Source organism: Dendropsophus ebraccatus, chromosome 11 (assembly GCF_027789765.1).
Source record: "Dendropsophus ebraccatus isolate aDenEbr1 chromosome 11, aDenEbr1.pat, whole genome shotgun sequence".
NCBI classification, from domain to species: Eukaryota; Metazoa; Chordata; class Amphibia; order Anura; family Hylidae; genus Dendropsophus; species Dendropsophus ebraccatus.
Window position 1 is genome coordinate 101,716,071 of NC_091464.1, and position 21,655 is coordinate 101,737,725.

At 48.0% G+C, this 21,655-nt stretch overlaps 1 protein-coding gene across 4 annotated transcripts in view; it reads right to left on the reverse strand.

Annotated features, from left to right (window-relative positions):
- The window catches only part of LOC138768142 (zinc finger protein 436-like), a 41,552-nt gene extending 20,498 nt beyond the window's left edge, over positions 1 to 21,054 (reverse strand). The window contains exons 1-5 of one of the 4 annotated variants that reach the window (XM_069946233.1): positions 20,607 to 20,852; positions 19,257 to 19,393; positions 18,860 to 18,985; positions 6,160 to 6,283; positions 5,538 to 5,927 (exon numbers count right to left, since the gene is read on the reverse strand). In XM_069946233.1, coding sequence (XP_069802334.1) covers positions 5,538 to 5,927; positions 6,160 to 6,283; positions 18,860 to 18,985; positions 19,257 to 19,393; positions 20,607 to 20,820 — 991 coding nt within the window. In that variant the 5' untranslated portion in view covers positions 20,821 to 20,852. Of the gene's footprint in view, positions 1 to 5,537; positions 5,928 to 6,159; positions 6,284 to 18,859; positions 18,986 to 19,256; positions 19,394 to 20,606 lie in introns of all 4 variants that reach the window. The other 3 variants (XM_069946231.1, XM_069946230.1, XM_069946232.1) reach the window with 3 other exon arrangements.
- Positions 21,055 to 21,655: the final 601 nt, after the last annotated feature.

Here is a 21,655-nt window from a genome sequence, read left to right on the forward strand (position 1 = left end):
TAATTAGCTCATTAGATCGTTGGAAAACATTGCCCCTTCCCATGACAGCTAGATGTCATTTGATTAAAATGATGGCATTCTCACGGAAGCTGTATCCCATGCAGACTATCCCAATTCTTCTGAAACATGTGGATAAAAAGAAGTTAAATTCAGCATTCATAAAATTCCTATGGGGAGGTAAGCGCAACCGTATTGCCTTTAAAAAGCTTATTCTATTCCGAGACCAGGGAGGCTTAAATCTTCCTGATATCAGAAGATATAACTTAATAGAGATATGTCTCCTGCGACATGGTGTGGACTGGATGACGGGGGGGGGGGGGGGGCCTTATTCCAATGCGAGGCTTGAGGGAGAGATGGCGTCACCGTGGCCTCTGAGCGCCCTTCTTTATACCAAATTGCCGGCAATTCCAGCGCGTATTAAGAGATGTGTTATGATGAGGGACACGATAATCGCATGGAAGTCTAGCTTGAAGGACAGCAGACTCCCCTTCCTAATAGGTGCCTATATGCCGCTATGGCATCATCCAGAACTACCTATGGGTATCAGGAACAGGTTTTATCATAAGTGGAGAGAGAAGGGGATTGAGCAAGTTCGCCACCTATTGCATGATTCTGAACACAGATATCTTACGTTTGAGGAGGTCCGCGCTAAATATGACTTAGATACAGGACACTTTCTCCTTTATAACCAACTTATTTCTTTCCTTAGGTCTAGGGTTCGGGACCCTAAGTCCTTGACACAATCTAATTTCCTTGACTAGGCGATTCAGGTATCCGAGCCTTCTCACTCTCTGTCTCACTTATATTGGGCCCTTAGTCGCCAGGTTTCCAGACCTTCCGGGACCAAGGTGTTCAAATACTGGGAGACATACTTTAATAAAGATGATTTGGGCAGGTTGATCCTGGAGGGGTGGGTGCTGGTGAGGAGGGCAGTGGTCAATGAGAATTGGAGGGAATCTCAATTCAAGCTGATACACCATGCTACTTATGGTTTTACTCTTACCAAAACATCAGCGCGGCCCGACCGCATTGAGGCCCGCCCTAATTGCAACGAACGAGCTACGGACGTGGTACATGGGCTTGTCTCCTGTCCTTTGGTCAAACTCTTCTGGGTTAAGTTAAAGGAGGAACTGAGGAAAAAAATTAAAGGTGACCATGCCGCTTGATCCCATCTTTCTTCTGTTCCACTACACGCAGCGGTCGGATGGAATCACGTTTTTGTTGCATGTTTGTATTGGTGGCGAAAAGATGTTTACTGTCCAAATGGTTGGTGTCTCTCATGCCTACAGTGGAAGAGGTGATAGGTCAGGTCAAACGGTATATGCATATGGACCATTTAGAAGTCCAACGATCAAAAGAAAAGTCCACTAAAGGATTCTTCAAGAAATGGAGAACTTTTATTTGTCAATTCCTTTCCCTGGATGAGATACACCAACTTATGCAACCATTTAAGACTACCAGATGGTATATGCTGCAGGATGTGGCCGGCTCGTTGGGTAAATTAAAAGTTACTCCATAGCAAACAACGGGAGAGCCTTGAATTCTTTTTCTACTTTTAACTCAGCTAGTCGTGACTTTCAAGAGGGTTAGGAAACCAGGAGCAATTGTGGTTGGGAAGGGTGAGGGAGGGATGATTATATATTTTTGTTGATTGTATCTATTGCTATAGTTATAGAGTTGGTACTTAAGATGTATAGTTAGCAAACCTCGCTTTGTAAAATCTCTCTTAATGTCTTTGAGTTGTATCTTACTGACGTACCTTTACGGTGTGCTTGCGCGTCCACTTCTTGGGATATTTTAGTAAAATTGAAAAACCAAAATAAAAATATATGTTTGGAAAAAAAATAAAAATAAAAGCAATAAAAGAATAAAAGCAATGAAAGCACAACAGTGTGGAGAAATGGAGTCTGCACTATGCTGTAAAATGGCGCTCCTTATGTACAATAAGTTAAGATGGCTGCCGCTATTTCTAACGGCGGGAAAGGGCACCCATAGCACAGTCCCTCGCCTCTCCCTGCCTCCCCCTCACTTATCTCAGTAATGATGGTGAATTTGAAATTCAAGACACCACAGAACAGTAGATTGGATGATGGTTGCTGTGGTTATGACCAGTAGGTGGTTGCTGGTTATGGTGATCACAGAGCCCTCAGAGATGCGACCCCGTGGTATTCCGTTGCTAATTGCTGCACCCGACGGAAGGGAGGTCAAAGATGCCCAGCCTAACCGGAAGTCCCAGATTGGATGTTCCATTCTTGGTTCTTGCACGGCCAGGAGCAGTAACCAAGGATAAAACATTTGCTGAAGTGTAGTAGATGCTCTGTGCAGGAGGTCTGTAGGCCAAAACAACAGACCTCTGCCACAGAGCGTCTACTACACTACAGCAAATGTTTTATTCTCAGCTATTGCTCCTGGCCGTGCAGGAACAGAGGATGAAACGTCCTTCTCTAATGGTTGCACATGTCATTGGATCGCCATCACTGCTGTAGAGGCTGGACTGTATGGTCAGCGGTCATCCCTGCATGGCTTTCCTGTAGATGGATGAGCCATGGACTGTTTGGTCAGCGGTCATCCCTGCATGGCTTTCCTGTACATGGATGAGGAATTTGTTTAGTTTGAGTAAAGGACTTTATGTCCACATTAGGGTCATAGGTGCCCATTACGGAAGTAGCTCCTTCATCCATCAAGTCATTTATTCAGATTTCACCATCACATAAACCTCGAGGTCTGGAATTAGCTGAGGATACACCCACCACAGTCTCTAGACACTCAATCTCTGCCCACACTTCAGCCTCACAGATGTAACATGCCAGAGACCTGTAATCCCCAATTCCTTTGGTCACTACCGCACCCTCCCCATTATTCCCTCTCTCTCTGGCCTTTACCACCACCACAAGTATACGTAACTATCACCACCGACCAGGACAAGGCTGCACCCAAATATCCTGACAACTAAAAATGATGGCAATGTGGTTACATACAAATATTCTTGGTACAGCCACTGGAGAAGGTGTAACTGCTGTAAAACCCATGAAAGACCATGGTCACCATGTACCAAATCAATCCAATGCAGCAGTGATGCCATACCCCTACTGCCCTACACCATGCCCCACTCCCCTACTGCCCCCATGTACCAGGCCTCACTCCCCTACCACCCCCCTGTAACGCATCTCACTCCCCTACTGCCCTGTACCAGGCCTCATTCCCCTAATGCCCAGTACCGCACCTCACTCCCCTACCACACCCCTGTACAGCGCCTCACTCCCTTACCACCACCATGTACTCTGCCTCCCGCTTTCTTTAAGTTGCTCACTGCTCTTAAATTTGAACCCTTAAAGGGAATCTGTCAGCACCTATTCTTGCCCTGAGGTGCTGACAGTGTGAAGAAGGTCTGTGTGTTCTAGTGCCATGTCATACCTTTATTTTTCAGATCGGTCCTGTACTTGCTGTAGTTTATCTTCACAACTGTCAAAGAGGGGGAGTGGTAATGTCTTGGTGCTGCACAATGGCCCGCCTCACCACTACCTCCTCCCAGCTTGTATTGAATATTTATGGCGCCCATACCCTGGCCTCCTGGCGACGTCATCTGTAGCTTCCTGGTTCTGTGTACTGCACCGATCCGACGCACTACGGTGCATGCCGATGCACGCCATGGGAGCGTGTGCGCAGTACACAGAACCAGGAAGCTACAGATGACGTCACCAGGAGGCCAGGGTATGGGCGCCATAAATATTCAATACAAGCTGGTAGGAGCTTGAATACCTAGAATACCCTAATACAGCCACTGGGATCAGAGTTGGGGGGCTCCCCACAATTTGACCACACTGCGACTGGGAGAAATGTCAAAATAGAACTTACTGACAATTATGCTTTGGAGAAGGACATAGATATCATAAAGGGAGTGGGGGAAGCCATCACTGTCATCACTGCCGGGAGCACCACGGCCTGTTGTTACTGTGGGGCTCAGTGCTGTTCTCTATAAAGGCTGCGGTACCAGGTAGAGAAGCTACTGAACCCCCCGACCTCCTTACTACATCCACATTATTAGATATCCACACTATTATTACAACCCACACTATTATATATCAACACTATTATTAGACCCCAAACTATTATTACACACCCCAAACTATTACACCCCCAATCACTACACCACCACACTATTAAATGTCAACACTATTAGTACACCCCCCTACTATTATGTAGCCACATTATTCCACCCCCTACTGTTATATATGCTCATTATTATTACACCTGCACATTATCACCCCCCAGACACTATTATATATCCCCACACTTATTACACCCCCCACTTTTATGCACACGATTACACCCCACACTATTATATATCCACACTTTTTACAACCCACATTATTATTACACCCCCACACTATTATTATTATACCCCCACTATTATATATCCTCACTATTATTACACTCCCCAAAACTATTATGTATTCACACTACTACTACTACTACTACTACTACTACACCCCACACTATTATAGAATCACACTATTATTAAACCTCCCACACTACTACTACAATCCCAAACTATTACATAACCACACTATAAAACCCCACACACTTTTTACACCCCACACACTATTATATATCCACACCCCATACTATTATATATCCACACTATTACTACACCCCCCCCATTCTTATATATTCACACTACTATAACGCCCCCACCCTATTATATAACCAGACTATTGCAAACCCCCCCCACACTATTATATATATATATACACACTGTTATTACACCCCCACACACACTATTATATATCCGCACTATTATTACAGCCACATTTACAGAAAATATTTTACGTGGAAAAGTCACTAAATGATATGGCACAAAAATGGTGGCAATAGGAAAACTGTAAATAGAGAAAAAAAACAACCCTCACAGCGACCCAAGGGAATCTAGGAAGATCTAACTGTTAAAAGATTGTAATAAAGCAGGAGACAAGGAGTATGGCTACCGAGGAAGAGCGGAGCTGCAGACACAGGCAAAACTGGGCCCAGTCGTTTGGTAGTACAGGCGCTGATCAGCAGGGGGTGCTGGAGTCCTATGTACAGCCTTACTGATCAGCTATTCTGTGATCAGCGGATCGCATGGGGTGCTGGCTGCTGGATCTACATAAGTCGTTTTGTAACTTTTGAATAAGCATTTGGCTTCCATTCAATAATGCAAAAGTGTAACAGCAGGAGCGGCATTACTGCTTGTATCTACCAAGAGGGGCCAACAATGGCGCAATCCATGGCCGCCTACATCACAATAGGAGCCTGGACCCTCAGTACAGGACATGGATATTAGCAAGGGTCTGCCACGGACCCTCAGTATAGCACATGAATTTTGCAGGCTCTGCCGGCACTATATGAAGGAGCCACGGTGCAGCCGCATCACTTGGTCACCCCAACTGTAAACTAGATGATATTTGGAGACATTCTGCAGCGACATGTAAGCTCCTGTTCACCTGAACACCCATAAATAGAATCAATAATTCCATCTGCAAGACCCCGGCATTACCCACCTGCAAAGTCCTCAGTGGAAGCACCTGCATAGGCCTCGCTGTAGCTGCTGAGCAGGGAGTTCGGGCCAGTGCTGGCGTCTGGAAATATAGTCACATAAGAATCCTTGCACGGGTTTGGGCATGTCTTGTGGAAGGCACTGAGGGCAGCTGAAGGAGGACCACCATACACACTTGTTGGATCTGATGACTCTGGGAAGGAATGGCCACCATCCCTCAGCGGATGGAGGAAGAGATGACAGGAATCAGACGCCGGGCTGCTGGAAGGCTCAGGGTACTCATCTTGTTTTCCATTCTGGGCGCTGTCAGACACCTCACTTACAGGAGCTTCCTTCCTCTCCAGGTCTTCTTTATCCACTCCATGAGAAGTCTCCGTTTTTACATTGAAAGACCCTGCAAGATACCACATTATTATGTCTGACAACCTGCCGGGAGGGAAGGGCACACACATCAGGGCCCTGACAAACTTACACACACAGACAAGGACGACGGGACAAGACTTCATCATCTAAGTGACACTCAACAAGGAACACCAATCCTTGTTCTGCTCCACACAACATCAACCCCATCACTACAACCTCCCAACATGACACCATGTAACCAGTGACACCACCACAGGGATTACCGAGGCTCTGGAGAGTCTGCTCATTGTCAGTCAGGAGGTCGCTGTACAGGTCACGCTGCTCTCTCTCTAGATGGGCCCAGTCTTCATCTGACAAGTTTACAGCCTGTTCATGAGATGCTGGGCCCTGAAACAGAGAAAAGCATGATTACTAACCAGTAATATTGTTTTCATAAGCCCATGACGACATCCCTGGAGAGGACCTTTTTATCTGTGAAGATTAAATCTTGACACACCTGTCCACACCTCAGTTATTAGCAAGTACTCCAGCGGAGTGGAAATATACAAAATAAAATTATGGAAAAAAAAAAAAAAAAAAAACTAAAATAAATACACAGGGGGTGGGGTGGTATTAGATGAGGGGTGCTGTCATGGGCTTATGAAAACAAGATTACCAGTTAGTAATCATGCTTTTACCCTGATGCCCAATGAAAGGACCCCTGGAGGACTAAAATAGTAATCTATCTAGGGAGAAACCACAGCCAAAAGGACTTTCCGGCCAAAGGACAGGTCTGACATAGGTTTAATTGCAGCCTGTAGTGTCTTAAAGTATGAACAGAAGACCAAGTCGCTGTTCTACATATTTGGAAGCATCAGCCCTTTCTGCCCATGAGGTTGCTACCGCCCTAGTGAAGTGAGCAGTAAGTAGGAGTCTTATTTTGGGCTGCGTATGCCATAGCAATGGCCTGTCTGATCCATCTACTAACTGTAGGCTTAGATGCAGCTTTTCCTTTGTTGGTCCGTGAAAAAGGAAGCAACAAGTTTTCACATGAACAAAAACTACTAATAACCTTGAGATATCTAAGGAGGCATCGTCTAACATCTAGAGTATGGTAAGTCTGTTCCCCTCTGATGAGGCATTGTAACAAAATGAGAGCATGATAATCTCTTGGTTCTTATGGAACTACCTTAGGTAGGAAGGAGGGAAGAGTCTTCATGATTACTCTATCATCTAGAATTTGTGTATAAGGTGGGTATGCCAAGAGAGCCTGCAACTCCCCGACCCTACGGGCAGTAGTGATGGCTAACAGGAAGGCGCGTTTTATAGACAGCATTTTAATGGAAAGGTCATTTAGTGGGTAAAATGGTGGACCTGTGAGACTAATACTACATTTAGTTCCCACTAAGGAACATTCTTCTAGGTGGATTCAATCTGACCGCTTCTGTAATAAATCTCCTAAGGAGTTTTCTGCCAACTTACAGTCTAAGGGCCCTATTCCACGGACCGATCAATGATGTAAACGAGCACCGATCTGCTAGATCAGCGCTCGTTTACTGGGCCTATCCAACAACTCGATGATCGTTTAGCGAGGGCTGCAAGGACATCGTTACCGATGTCCTTGCAGCATACATTACCTAGCAGGGCTTCTCCTCCGCTCAGTCCTCCTCCCGGGTCCCGCTGGCAGCATCAACTCCGGAACGGCCTGACTGAGCTGTCAGACAGCTCAGCCAGTCACTGGCCGCGGCAGTCCTGGCCTGTGATTGGCCGAGCGGTCTGACAGCTCAGTCAGGCCGCTCCGGAGTTGATGCTGGGGGAGGAAGACGGAGCGCAGGAGAAGCCCTGCTAGGTAATGTATGCTGCTGCTTCTCAAATCGTCGGTAGCCTGCGGTGGGTGACCGATGATTTTAAGTCTGGGCCTAAATAAAGGATCAGCCGATGACACGATCATCAGCTGATCGTTTTCTCTATTCCACTGAGCGATAATCGGCCGAATCGGGCCAATTATTGCTCCGTGGAATAGCCCCCTAAGAAAGAACTAAGAGCAGAAACCTGAACCTTAAGAGTACTGGGTCTGAGGTTTTTATCTAACCCTGCCTGGAAGAAACTTAAGATTAAGGGAATGTTGTGTTTACCTAAGGGACCCTGTCTCCCATCAGCAAATCTTAGGAATGCCCTTCAAACCCTCAAATAGATAGAGGATGTGACATCTTACCTGCTGGCTTAAAGGGGTTATCCAGCTCTACAAAAAAATGGCCACTTTTCCCCCTCTCGTCTCCAGTTCAGGTGTGGTTTGCAACTAAGCTCCATTTACTTCAATGGAACTGAGTTCCAAACCCCACCCAATCTGGAGACAAGGAGGGGAAAAGGTGGCCATGTTTCTGTAGCGCTGGATAACCCCTTTAAAGGGTATTAATGACTTCATTTGAGAGACCCCTACCTCTTAACATTAACCTTTCAGCATCCAAGCTGTCAAGTGCAGATGGGGTGCACCTGGATGCTTGACTGGTCCCTGGAAGAGGAGATCCTCTCTGTCTGTCAGTACCCACGGTGGATTTAGAGAGCTGTCTGAGCGGGGTTAACCATGGTCTTCTTGGCCAGAAGGGAGAAATTACTACCTTCCTTATCACTCTGGTAATCAGGTTAAATTGTGGGAAGGCTTAGCCCTTCTCCTTTCCCCAATGTTGGACAAACGCATCCACTGCTGTCGGATAATCATGGGGACTCGTGAGAAAAGAACCTGGAGAGCTTTCTGTTCCCCCTGGTTGCAAACAGATGTACTGTCGGAGAACCAAACCTTCTTATGACAAGATAGAAGACCTCCTCGTTCAGCGTCCTGCTCCGAATATTTTCTGCGTACCACTCTTTGTAATTGGAAGACTGGTCACATGAGGAGGCCAAAAACCCTGAAGCAAGTGATGATGATCCGAGTGTGCCCCCACCCCCAAGGGCTGGCATCTGTGGTAATTTTGATTTGGTGAGTGGGTGACCATTTGACCCCTTTGGCAAGGTTGACAGAATCCAACCACCAAAAGAAGGCTCATCCTGGCATTTTCTCACAGTCTGAAAAGTAGCATTTAGGGAATTCTGCCTTCTGTCCCAATTCTGAAGTATGTTGTTCTGCAGCAGCCTTGCATGAAATTGAGCCCACTGGACAGAAGGGATGCAAGATGTTAGGAGCCCCAAGACCAACATTGCTTCTCTGAAGGTGGGATTGTAGTTTAGAAAGTACGGCACCTGAGAGCTTCCTGCTACACGTAGGGAAGAAAGATGTTTGTAGCTGTGAGTCCAGGAGGACTCCCAGGAAAACACATTGTTGAGATGGAATGAAGTTGGACTTCTTGATGTTTATACTCCACCCTAGTGATTTGATCACTGATGAGGCCTCTAAAAGATGATGAAGACGGAGTAAGGAATCAAAAGGATGTTTTTCCTTCTTATGTGGGCTGCCATCTCCGAGACTCTTGGTAAAGACTCTCGGGGCCTGAGAGATCCCGAAGGGAAGGGCTTTGTGCTGTAGGTGGACCCATTGACTGTATAGACATACTGCCACTCTAAAATATTTTTGGTGGGACAGATGGATGGGTACATGGTAGTATGCGTCCTCTAAATCTATGGGTGCCATAAAACAAACAGTCTTGGTAGTGGAGGTTCACTGCTTATTTCAAGGTTTCCATCTGAAACCTTTTGTATGCTAGAAGTTTGTTCAAATCTCTTAAGTTGATTATGGTCCTGTAAGTACCATTGGGTTTTTTTTTACAAGAAGGAGAGGAGAATAAAACCCCTGACCTATCTCTGATGGGGGAACCGCTATCAAAACATTTTTCTTTAGAGAATGAACCTCTGACTCTATGGCTTGTTGTTTGGTGTGGTCTGAAAGGATCTGGGTGGGAAGATATCTGACTTATCTAGGGAAACTTCTGAATTCCAGGAGTAATCCCCAAGATATATTACTTAGAACCCAAGGGCTGGAGGAAATGTCCCTCCAGACCTGGGCAAACAGAGTCAGACGGCCTCCTAACGGGACCCAATCATTGTTGGGAGGGTTTGGGTGTGTCATCCTTGGGGTTATTGAACAAGAAACCTCAACCTTTCCCTTCAACTTTAAATTTCCTTTTGTTGGGAACGAAAAGGCTTTCTAAACTGCCTTCTACCATGGGAGGAATCTTGGTTTCTGAACGGATTTGGGAAGCCTTTCTTATCAGATGTCTTTTCTAATAAAGAATCTAGTACAGGTCCAAATAGGAACTTCCCATTACAAGGGATGGAACACAATTTCCCCTTGTAGGCTATGTCCCCCTTCCATGATTTAATCCACAAAGCTCTTCTGGCAGAGTTGGAAAGGGCTGCGGCTCTAGTTGACATTTTGATAGAGTCCACTGAGGCATCTGCTAAAAAGTCTGTAGCTTTGGAATGGATAGAAAATGATTTTCTCCACAAGATGGATCTCTAGACATTGTGGTTTTTAGATCAGATAGCTAAACTCACAAGCCACAAAAGTGCTTGCAATAATAGCTCTCAAGGAACCTGTGGCCGCATCCCAAGTTTTTTTTATTATAGAAGTCTGCCTTCCTATCAATGGGGTCAGGCAGAAATCCCAAGTCTTTAAAGGGAAGACTATTCTTTTTTGCAACCTTGGCCACAGGTGCGTCAACAGCAGGTGGCTTCTCCCAAGAGCTGCACTCTCCTACATCAAAAGGGTATTTGTGTTTAAAATATCTAAGGACAAAATATTTAGTCTTTGTTGATAATAGCCTTAATGCTCTCATGTACGGAGAACGTGCGGGTCTTTTTAGGAGCTAATCCCTCATAAAGAGCATCTTCAGCTGAATGGGCTGATTTAGACTCTTCCATATTCATAGAGACTCTGATGGCTTTAATTAAAAGGGGTAGTGCGGTGCTTGACATTTATTCACTAAATAACACACATTATAAAGTTATACAACTTTATAATGTGTGTTATTTAAGTAAATGGCCCCCTTCCCCGTGTTCCCCCCACCCCCGGAAGTGTGGCGCATTATACTCACTGCATTACTGTCAACCCCGGCCGCCATCTTGGGACAACGTCGTCTTCAGGAGGCCGGCCGGACCTCTTCAGCCCTTCCTCATGCCGGCCCCCTCAGGCGCATAGTTATGCTCAGCCAATTGTGGCTAAGCAGCTGATGATGTACCGGAGGGGGGCCGGCATGAGGGAAGGCTGGCTTCCTGAAGATTACGTATTGTCCCAAGATGGCGGCCGGGGTCAACAGTAATGCGGTGAGTATAATGCACCACACTTCCGGGGTGGGGGGAACACGGGGAAGGGGGCCAGTGTTATTTAGTGAATAAATGTCGAACATTGCACTACCCCTTTAACTGATCAGTATCTTCTACTGGGAATAAGGGTTTGCTTTTAATACCTCTCTTTGACTCTTCATCTGATGAATTAAGTTAATGTCACCTTCTTCCAGATGGTGTTCTTTCAGGGAAGAGAAATCACACTCTGAGTCATGTCTTATAACAGCAGAGGTTGTGGCAAAAGGCATAGAGGGCTGTAGTGAGATTTTTTTTTTTTTTTTTTTTTTTTAGGGATAGCTGAACGTCTTGTTCCCTGACTGTCTGTCACGGCCGCGACCTCCTCCTGCCCCATGCAGCCGCCGGGGTCCTTGTGCAGGGACCCGGCGCTGCTGCTAGTTCGGCCCCTGGGGGCGCCTCACCTCTCCTTCGCTCCTGTCTCCGTCTGTGCCGGCCAGCGTGCGCGTCCCCGCCTCCTAGGGCACGCGTGCGCCGGCTGTCTCAGATTTAAAGGGCCAGTCCGCCCCTAATTGGTTAGTTGCACCAATCACTCCCTATATATTCCAGCCCTGCCCCACTACAGGTGTTGGAGCCTCTACATGCTTCCCATAGCGTTTGGCCCAGCCCCCTGTTGTTCCTGATTCCTATCCGCTACCTGGTCCCAAGTCCTTGTTCCTGATACCTATCCGCTACCTGGTCCCTAGTCCTTGTTCCTGGTTCCTGCTCCCCTGTCACTTCTTTGCTCCTGTGTTCAGACTGTCACCTGCGGTTACGCCTTCAGACCTCTGCCAGCACTATCTCCTGCCTACTGCTCCTGCCACGCCTCGCCTGCCGTCACTAGCAACCAAGCCAGGGGTAGCGACCTGGGGGTCGCCTGCCGCAGCAAGTCCATCCCGCCTTGCGGCGGGCTCTGGTGAAAACCAGCGGCCCCTTAGACTCCGCTCCCTGGTGAGGTTAGTGCCATCGCTGGCGACGGTCCAGTGGATCCACTACTCCAGGCGTTACACTATCCTCTTCATACTATCCGCTAAGCCAGATGACTTTTGTGCCACTAGACTATCTACACATGAAGGACAAATAGATCTAGCATAATCATTATCTTACAGATTATTTAAGCCAAAGCCAGGAACAGACTATACACAGGGAACAGGTCATAAAGGAAAGACTGGGATTTCTCCTCTTTTCAAATCCATTCCTGGTTTTGGCTGCAGATAAATCTGTTGGAGTAATAGGGCCCTAAGTGGAGTTTTACACTCTGAACATTACTTACGGGGTCTTTTTGAATCAGCACTTCCAGAGGATCTAGTGCTCGAGTGGGAGCCCTACAAAAAGAACCATATAAACCCTATTAGTATAATGCCGACACCAGCATGATTACATACGCAATTGCGTACACAACTGCATGCGTAGAATGCGCCGGAGAGTTGAAACATGGCCCTCCTTGCTTCATCATGCCTCCTCTGCATGCTTTAGGCCCGCGAGACCCCTACAAGCCTCAACCATCCAGCAGCAAGGAGCACAGAGGAGACGTAGCGGGGGGGGGGGGGGGGGGGGGGGGAAGGGTTAGTCTTACTGGTAAGACTTCACGACGGCACCACAGGAGTTAACTCGTACCCTAGGGACAGGAAAAAAAACACACACGAGAGGTTAAAAGCCCCTCCCCTTTTCACTCTCACCAGTGTAATTGTAACCATATCTGGCACCACGTGAGTGTAACTTAATACACATTATAGGGAGGGATGTTGGTGCTGTCGTGAAGACTTCAGAGAAAACGTCTTACGAGTAAGACTAACCCTTTTTTCTCTCCTCATCTTCACGACGACACCACAGGAGAATACCAACCATTACCTTAGGGCGGGACCACAGCTTGGAGAACCTTTCTGCCAAAGGCTATATCCTCATTACGCTGAAGCTGCAGCCTATAATGCCTGGTAAATGTATGTGGAGACGACCATGTGGCGGCTCGACAGATCTGGTCTATAGATGCACAGGCTCTTTCTGCCCATGTGGTGGATACTGCCCTGGTGGAATGAGCCTTTATTTGGAGAGGACACGGAATCTTTTGGATGTTGTACGTCTCTTCTATTGCCTTCTTTATCCAACAGGATAAAACGCTCTTTGAAACTTTCTTTCCTTTATTAGGACCCTGAAATTGTATGAACAGGGACTGATCCTTCCTCCAGGCACTACAAGATTGTAGATAATGTATAATTGATCTTCTTACATCTAGAGAATGAATTTTTTCCTCTAGTTCATTTTTTGTGTTTGCACAGAAGGAAGGAAGAATTATCTCTTGTGAGCGGTGGAATGACGACATGACCTTTGGTAGGAATTTCGGATCTGTTTTTAGCACAATACGATCTTCTTAAATAGAACAGTATGGTTCTTGAGTTGTAAGAGCTTGAATCTCTCCCACCCTTTTGGCTGAAACGATTGCCACCAGAAAAGCGGTTTTAAAGGAGATAAATCTCAATTGGTTCGAATGGGGGTCTGGATAGTCCTTCAAGGACGATGTTTAAGTCCCATGGAGGGTGTAAGTCCCTAATAATGGGATTTTGTCTAGTAGCGCTTCTTAAAAAATTTTTAATCCACCGATGTTCTGCAATATTACAATCATATATGGATGATAATGCTGCTACCTGGACCTTTAATGTGGCTGGTTTTAGACCTTTTTCTAATCCTGCCTGTAAAAAGCTTAGTATTGTGGAAAAAATTGGATCAGGAAAGGTATTTAATACTTCCGGGCACCATGAGGAAAAGATTTTCCAGACTTTAAGATATATCTTGGAGGTGACTGGTGTCCTGCTTTTTTATAAGGTGGTAATTACTTCCTCTGAGAGACCTTTGCTCCTCAGCATCGACCTCTCAGGATCCATGCTGACATCTTTAATGAGAGTAGATCCGGATGGTGGAATGGACCCTGGTGTAGTAGGTGCGGTATTCTGGGAAGACGAACTGGAGGTCCCAGGGCTAGAGTCTGGAGAAGTCCGAACCATGCTCTCCTGGGCCAGTAAGGAACTATTAGAATAGTGGTCGTTCCTTCTGCTTGTATTTTCTGTAGGGTTTTCATAATTAGGGGTATCGGAGGAAACCCGTAAGCCAGAGAAGTCCCAAGTTTGGGAGAGAGCATCTATTGTCTCCGGACCGTCCCTCGGATCTAGAGAGAAGAATGTCCGTACCTTCCTGTTCTGTCTCGTGGCGAAGAGGTCGATCTGAGGCTGTCCCCATCTGTGAACCAACATGTCGAAAATCTCTTGTTTTAGACACCATTCGCCCGGGTGAATGGTGTGTCGGCTCAAGTAATCTGCATGAACATTTTCTGTCCCCCTGAGATGTGTTGCTGAGATGGAAAGGACATTTTCCTCCGCCCAGGCGAATATCTTGTCTGATATTTGTCTCAATGAATTTAGTTTTGCACTTCCCCGATGTCTTAAGTGCGCCACCGCTGTTACGTTGCCTGAGAGGACATGAACATGAGATTGCTTTAGTATACTCACTGCCTGCTGTAATGATATCCACACCGCCATGAGCTCTCTGAAATTGGAGGACCTTCCTGCAATTTCTTTTGTCCACTTCCCCTGGAAAAGCTGAGAGTCTATTTGAGCCCCCCCAACCGGTCTGACTTGCGTCGGTAGACAGTATCTTCCTGGGTGCTGGATTCCAATGAACACCTCTTTCTAGATTGGACGGTATCAACCACCAGTCTAGGGAGCGTCGAACCTGGGGAGACAAAGAAAATTTTTTGTCTAGACCAGACTTACATTTGTTCCATGTGGATAAGGTCTGGCTCTGTAGTACTCTAGAGTGAGCTCCATGGAATTGCTGGAATACAGGTCGTCATGGACCCAAAGACGGACATCGCCTCTCTAACACAGCAGATGGATTTTGCATTGAAGAATTTAATCTTTTGGGCTAAGGATTGTCTTTTCTCTGTAGGGAGAAAGGACATCTGTCTATTGGAGTCTAGAAGAATTCCTAAGAATACCTTCTCTGTACCCGGAGTGAGATCTGATTTTTGTAGGTTGATCAGCCAGGCAAGAGATTTGAGAAGATCGGCCATAGTTCCCAGGTCTTGTAGAAGTTTCTGTGAGGACTCTGAAATGAGGAGCAGATCATCAAGATATGCAACAATACTTATACCCTAAATATGGAGAAAAGAGGTTACTTCCCCCATAACAGCAGTAAAAATGCGGGGAGCAGAAGAGATTCCAAATGGACTGGTAATGTTGTACTTTACCGTCTATCCGTACTGCGAATCTCAGGAACCTTTGAGACTCGGGATGGATTGGTATGTGGTAGTAGGCATCGGTTAGGTCTATGGAAGCCATCACTGCACCTTTCCGTATTAGAGGAGTGGTGGACTTTATTGACTCCATTTTAAAGCGTTTGTACTTCACAAATTTGTTGACTGGTTTTAGGTTTATTATTAACCTGTAAGTTCCATTTGGTTTTGGAACCAAAAATAGGCTTGAATAATGCCCTGCCCCCAGTTCCGTCACTGGGACAGGGATGACTACATTCGATGAGATTAGTTTCTTCACTGATCTCACAAGATAATCCTGTAGTGTTGGAGAACACTGCCGAGAAATTAGAAACCTCCTGGGGGAGAAGTTAAAAATTCTATTTTGTAACCCTGGCTGACAGGCAGCGTCTCTAAGAACAGAGAGAGAGAATCTATTATCTGTTTCCTCGATGTCTCTCTATTCCTTAAGTGTTCCTCCAGCTGGTCTATCCATACGTACATTGCTCGAGCGACACAGGTTGCAATATTATTTTTTAGGGAATAGGAGACTGTTTCCCATGATTTCCTAAGAAGACTCTCCACCTTCCGATCCATTGGATCCTTTAGTTGTGAGGAGTCTTCAAATTGAAGGAGAGATTTTTTTTTAGCGGCTTTTGCCACCTGAGCGTCTATTTTGGGTATTTCACCCCAATTTTCTAAATCTTCCTTCTTAAAGGGAAGACGCCTTTTCATCTCCCCTGGGACTGTCAGTGTTTTTTCTGGGTCTTGCCACTCATCAGTGATGAGGGACTGCAAAGTCTCATGTACAGGGAAGGTCAACTTTTCTTTTGCTTTGAGTCCCGCAAAATACTTATCTTTAGCAGATAACTCCTCCTGTACTTCCTCTACGACTAGAGTCTGATGGACAGCACGTATTAGATTGTCCGTGCGTTCAGAGGAAAAATAATACTTCCTTGTTTCAGAATGAGAAGGTTCACCATCCGAAATGATCTCTACTGAATCTGAAATCTGGCCAGACTCATATTCGGACTCTGATGATGCCTGTCTGCATCTTTTTGACCTGTTAGACTGTACGGATACACTTCCCTCTCCAACCCCTGATCCTGTAACTGATGGCAGAATTAATGGAGCAGCTGGAGATAGGAAGGCTGGAGGGGCAACTGAAGGCTTAACAGCCTGAAGAGTTGTCAAAGAAACTGCTGAATGTTGTTCAGGAGGTTCAATGGAAGCAGGGTTTGATTGAGGCTGAATAACCGGCTCCACTGCAGCAGAGGCATTAGGCGCAGGTGAAGTCTCAGCTGCACGGGATGCATTGATCTCATCCCTCATCATTTTCCTGATATCAGAAAGAAAGGAGGTTCTGTCCTTTTTTATAATATCATTCACACAGGCAGAACATATGTTCTTTCTCCATGAGGAAGAGAGTCTTGCATTAGAATTTATACATCTCCTCACAGAAGCAGATCTTGGTTTGTCTTTACTCTTTCCTTTCTCTTTTTCCTAAACAGAGCATAATAATAACATTTATGAGGGTCTGTTTAGCTATTAGTATACACCGAGTAAGGGTATAGGGAGAGACCAGTGGATGAACGATGCTTAACTGCATGCAATAACCTTCTGTAGTTTCGTCCCCCCTTCTGTGTGGCTGCCAAAGTAGGCACACTTACCACCGCCGCCGGCTGAGAGGGCTTGTCTGATGTGGTAGGAGAGGATTCTTCCATGATGCGGCTCAGACCTCAGACCAGCAGGATCGCTTACTTAAGGTAGTCAGACTGCATAGACCTCAGACCAGCAACAGCTTAGACCTCAGACCAGCAACAGCTTAGACCTCAGACCAGCAACAGCTTAGACCTCAGACCAGCAACAGCTTAGACCTCAGACCAGCAACAGCTTAGACCTCAGACCAGCAACAGCTTAGACCTCAGACCAGCAACAGCTTAGACCTCAGACCAGCAACAGCTTAGACCTCAGACCAGCAACAGCTTAGACCTCAGACCAGCAACAGCTTAGACCTCAGACCAGCAACAGCTTAGACCTCAGACCAGCGAAGACTGCTTTTTGAAACCGCTGCGATCCGTGAGCGGACCGGAAGTGGTGATACTTTTGGTGTGACGTCAGAGCGTCCCCTCACGCGAGGTTACGCTCTAGGCCTAACTTCCGGCCGTCGCGCGCGACTCCACCGGAAGTAGGCCGCACACGAGGGAAAGCAGCCCCGAACACCGCTACACTCTAATGCGGCGTTGGTTCTCCCACTCTCCCTCCCCGGATGGGTGTGCGAGGCACAATGAACAGGGAGCCTCCAGAGAGGGACCCCAGCGCGCTCCGTCACAGAAAGGGAAGGCGCGGAACACCGGGCCTTCCCCCTACCTTGGATCTAGGATCCAGCCAGTCGCCCTCAGGAAGGAAGGAGGCGGACCTCGATCGATCCGCTGGCAGGTAGCTATTTTCTTTTCCTTTAGAGGGGATCTCTCATCTTCACGACGGATCCCTACCTCTCGTGCCTGCCCTGCTGGGAAAGGAGAAACACTGGTGAGAGTGGGAGAGAAAAAAGCAGCGGTCCCGACCTCAATCAGACTCCCGGATGCTGTCCGCAGACAGACTTACTCCTCCAGGAAGCCCCACAAGGCCAAGCCATCCGGGGGACCTGCAGCCAGTGCGGAGAGATATCAAGAACATCCCGTATAGGATAATCTGCAGGACAGGAAACCTGAACTTAGGTGTGGAGAGGCATGTCAAGATTTTATCTTTACAAGTTTTCTATCCTGCTGTGGGAGATCCTCTCCAGGGGTGCTGTCTTTGGACGTCAGGGTAAAACCAGCAGCACACAGCGTGAGGACATTCACATCAACCTAGGCTCCAAACTAACCAGCAGGATTGGGGGTATACAGGGAAAGTCCGATCTGAGGATGTACAAGAGAAATACCTTTATACAGGGGCGACTCACAGATGTGTATAGAGGTATACAGGAGAGCGCACAGGTGGGTATAGACGTATATGGGGGGGACTCAAAGGTGGCAACAGAGGTATACGGGGGACAAGTATACAGGGGTGGGACTCGAAGACGGGTACAGAGGTATACGGGAGCGACTTACAGGTGGGTATAAAGGTACACGGGGGGAGGGACTAATAGGTGTGTAGAGGACTACAGGGGGGAATCACAGGTGGGGAAAGATGTAAACAGGGGAGGGACTCACAGGTTGGTACGGAGATATATGGGGGGGGGGACTCACAGGTGGGTACAGAAGTACACAGGGGGAACTCACAGGTGGGTACAAAGGTATACAGGGGGTGGGGCAACTCACAGGTAGGTAGGGAGAATTTTGCAAGTTTTTATGATACTACACTAAGTATCGTCATCAGATTCAAAATTCTGGTATTGTGACAACTCTAAAGTATACTATATATAATACCGACCACTGGGGGGGCAGTCTCCTCTATAAGCTCATGACATCATTGGAGGTTCTGACCTCGTTCAGTAGATGCAGGATCCCCAGAACCAGCTTCATGATTTGGTCAATGGCCGTTTTCTTGTTGTGCGCTCTCTGATCTAGTGAGCGATGCAGCGAAGCCTCCCCCGCAGACGCCAGATCGCCCTAAACCAGACAAAGTTATCATCGATGGCTTATAACGACCCACCAGGTGAATAATCCATGGTCAGCTTATGGTGTCCCCAAAAATACCAGCATCGGGCATCACAGTCCAGATACACAGAGCCGGCACCAGGTATCATCACCCTCCAGACACTATGGAATTTTTTTTTTTTTGTTAAGTTAACCCTAAACCCCCCCCCCCCAGGGCCCTTCAGTTATTATTAGAGTATGGAGTAGGGTTGTAGGGTTGTAGCAGATGGTTTGGAGAAGTTACCTCTGTAATGAGAAGATGCATGATGGCCAGGGCGTGCCGCACCACCCTCTGAGACAGCGGTTTTACAAGTGACGCTCCAACATCAGCAAAGTGGTCCGAGGAGTGGAGGGAAAGAGCGGCCATTGAGCAACTCACTGCTGAAAAAGAAAAAAAACTCCAACAATACCACAAAGGACAAAATAAACAGACATTAAAATGTCATCCCCCCCCCTCCAGGGTATAAACATCACTGCCCCCCCCACAGTATAAACATCACTGCCCCCCCCACAGTATAAACATCACTGCCCCCCCCCACAGTATAAACATCACTGCCCCCCCCCCACAGTATAAACATCACTGCCCCCCCCCCCACAGTATAAACATCACTGCCCCCCCTCCCCACAGTATAAACATCACTGCCCCCCCCCCACAGTATAAACATCACTGCCCCCCCCCCCACAGTATAAACATCACTGCCCCCCCCCACAGTATAAACATCACTGCCCCCCCCCACAGTATAAACATCACTGCCCCCCCCACAGTATAAACATCACTGCCCCCCCCCCCACAGTATAAACATCACTGCCCCCCCCCCCCACAGTATAAACATCACTGCCCCCCCCCCCACAGTATAAACATCACTGCCCCCCCACAGTATAAACATCACTGCCCCCCCACAGTATAAACATCACTGCCCCCCCACAGTATAAACATCACTGCCCCCCCCCCACAGTATAAACATCACTGCCCCCCCCCACCGTATAAACATCACTGCCCCCCCCCCACAGTATAAACATCACTGCCCCCCCCCCCACAGTATAAACATCACTGCCCCCCCCCCACAGTATAAACATCACTGCCCCCCCCCACAGTACAAACATCACTGCCCCCCCTCCCCACAGTATAAACATCACTGCCCCCCCCCCACAGTATAAACATCACTGCCCCCCCCCCACAGTATAAACATCACTGCCCCCCCCCCCCCACAGTATAAACATCACTGCCCCCCCCCCACAGTATAAACATCACTGCCCCCCCCCCACAGTATAAACATCACTGCCCCCCCCCACATTATAAACATCACTGCCCCCCCCACAGTATAAACATCACTGCCCCCCCCACAGTATAAACATCACTGCCCCCCCCCCACAGTATAAACATCACTGCCCCCCCACAGTATAAACATCACTGCCCCCCCCCACAGTATAAACATCACTGCCCCCCCACAGTACAAACATCACTGCCCCCCCCCCACAGTATAAACATCACTGCCCCCCCCCACAGCATAAACATCACTGCCCCCCCCCCCCTTCTCTCCGGGGTATAGCCATCACAGTCCTCCCCTGTCTCCGGGGTATTGCTAGGGCTTACAGACACGTTGAGCTCCGGTTCTCTCCTGGTACCAGGGCCTCCCTGAGCTTCGGGCTTCTCCTGTCACCGACACCGAATAATCGCGACAGTAAAACTCAGGAAATGGAGAGCGGCCACACCACAATAGAGAGGAGGTTGAAGGATAGAAGGTAGCTGCCTGAGGGAGCTGTAAAGGACCTTTGATGACGTTTGATGCCCATGTGACCAGTCTCATTCGTGGGAGGAGCTATCTTCCGTCTGCTGAGCTAAATCGCAGATCTCAGAAGGACCTTTGATGACGTCATGCCCATGTGACCGGTGTTGGCGGAGCTATGGTCAGTTTGCTTAGTTCCCGGGAGCCTCCTGTGTGGTTGGACATCTGGACAATGATCCCCAGGAAGAGTCCACTCTCTGGGTGCAATGCTCTGCAGGGCTGGTGGCTGCAGTGTTATGTAATGCTCTGCAGATATAGAGGCCAGTGTCTCTAATGTTACGTAATGCTGTGCAGGGATGGGGCTGTTTATATGCGGGAGGTGACTTGCCCGCTCCTAACCAATCACACATCACGATTAGAGATGAGCGAACTTTGGCATTGGGGGATAGGAGGAGGCAGTACAGCGCGGGGTGTGGGGGGGAAATAGGAGGAGGCAGTACAGCAAGGGGGGGGGGGGGAGGGGGAAATAGGAGGAGGCAGTACAGCGCGGGGGGGGGGGGAATAGGAGGAGGCAGTACAGCGCGGGGTGTGGGGGGGAAATAGGAGAAGGCAGTACAGCAAGGGGGGGGGGAGGGGGAAATAGGAGGAGGCAGTACAGCGCGGGGGGGGGGAATAGGAGGAGGCAGTACAGCGCGGGGGGGGGGGAATAGGAGGAGGCAGTACAGCGCGGGGGGGGGGGGGGGGGGGGGAATAGGAGGAGGCAGTACAGCGCGGGGGGGGGGGAATAGGAGGAGGCAGTACAGCGGGGGGGGGGGGGGGGAATAGGAGGAGGCAGTACAGCGCGGGGGGGGAGGGGGAAATAGGAGGAGGCAGTACAGCGCGGGGGGGGGGAATAGGAGGAGGCAGTACAGCGGGG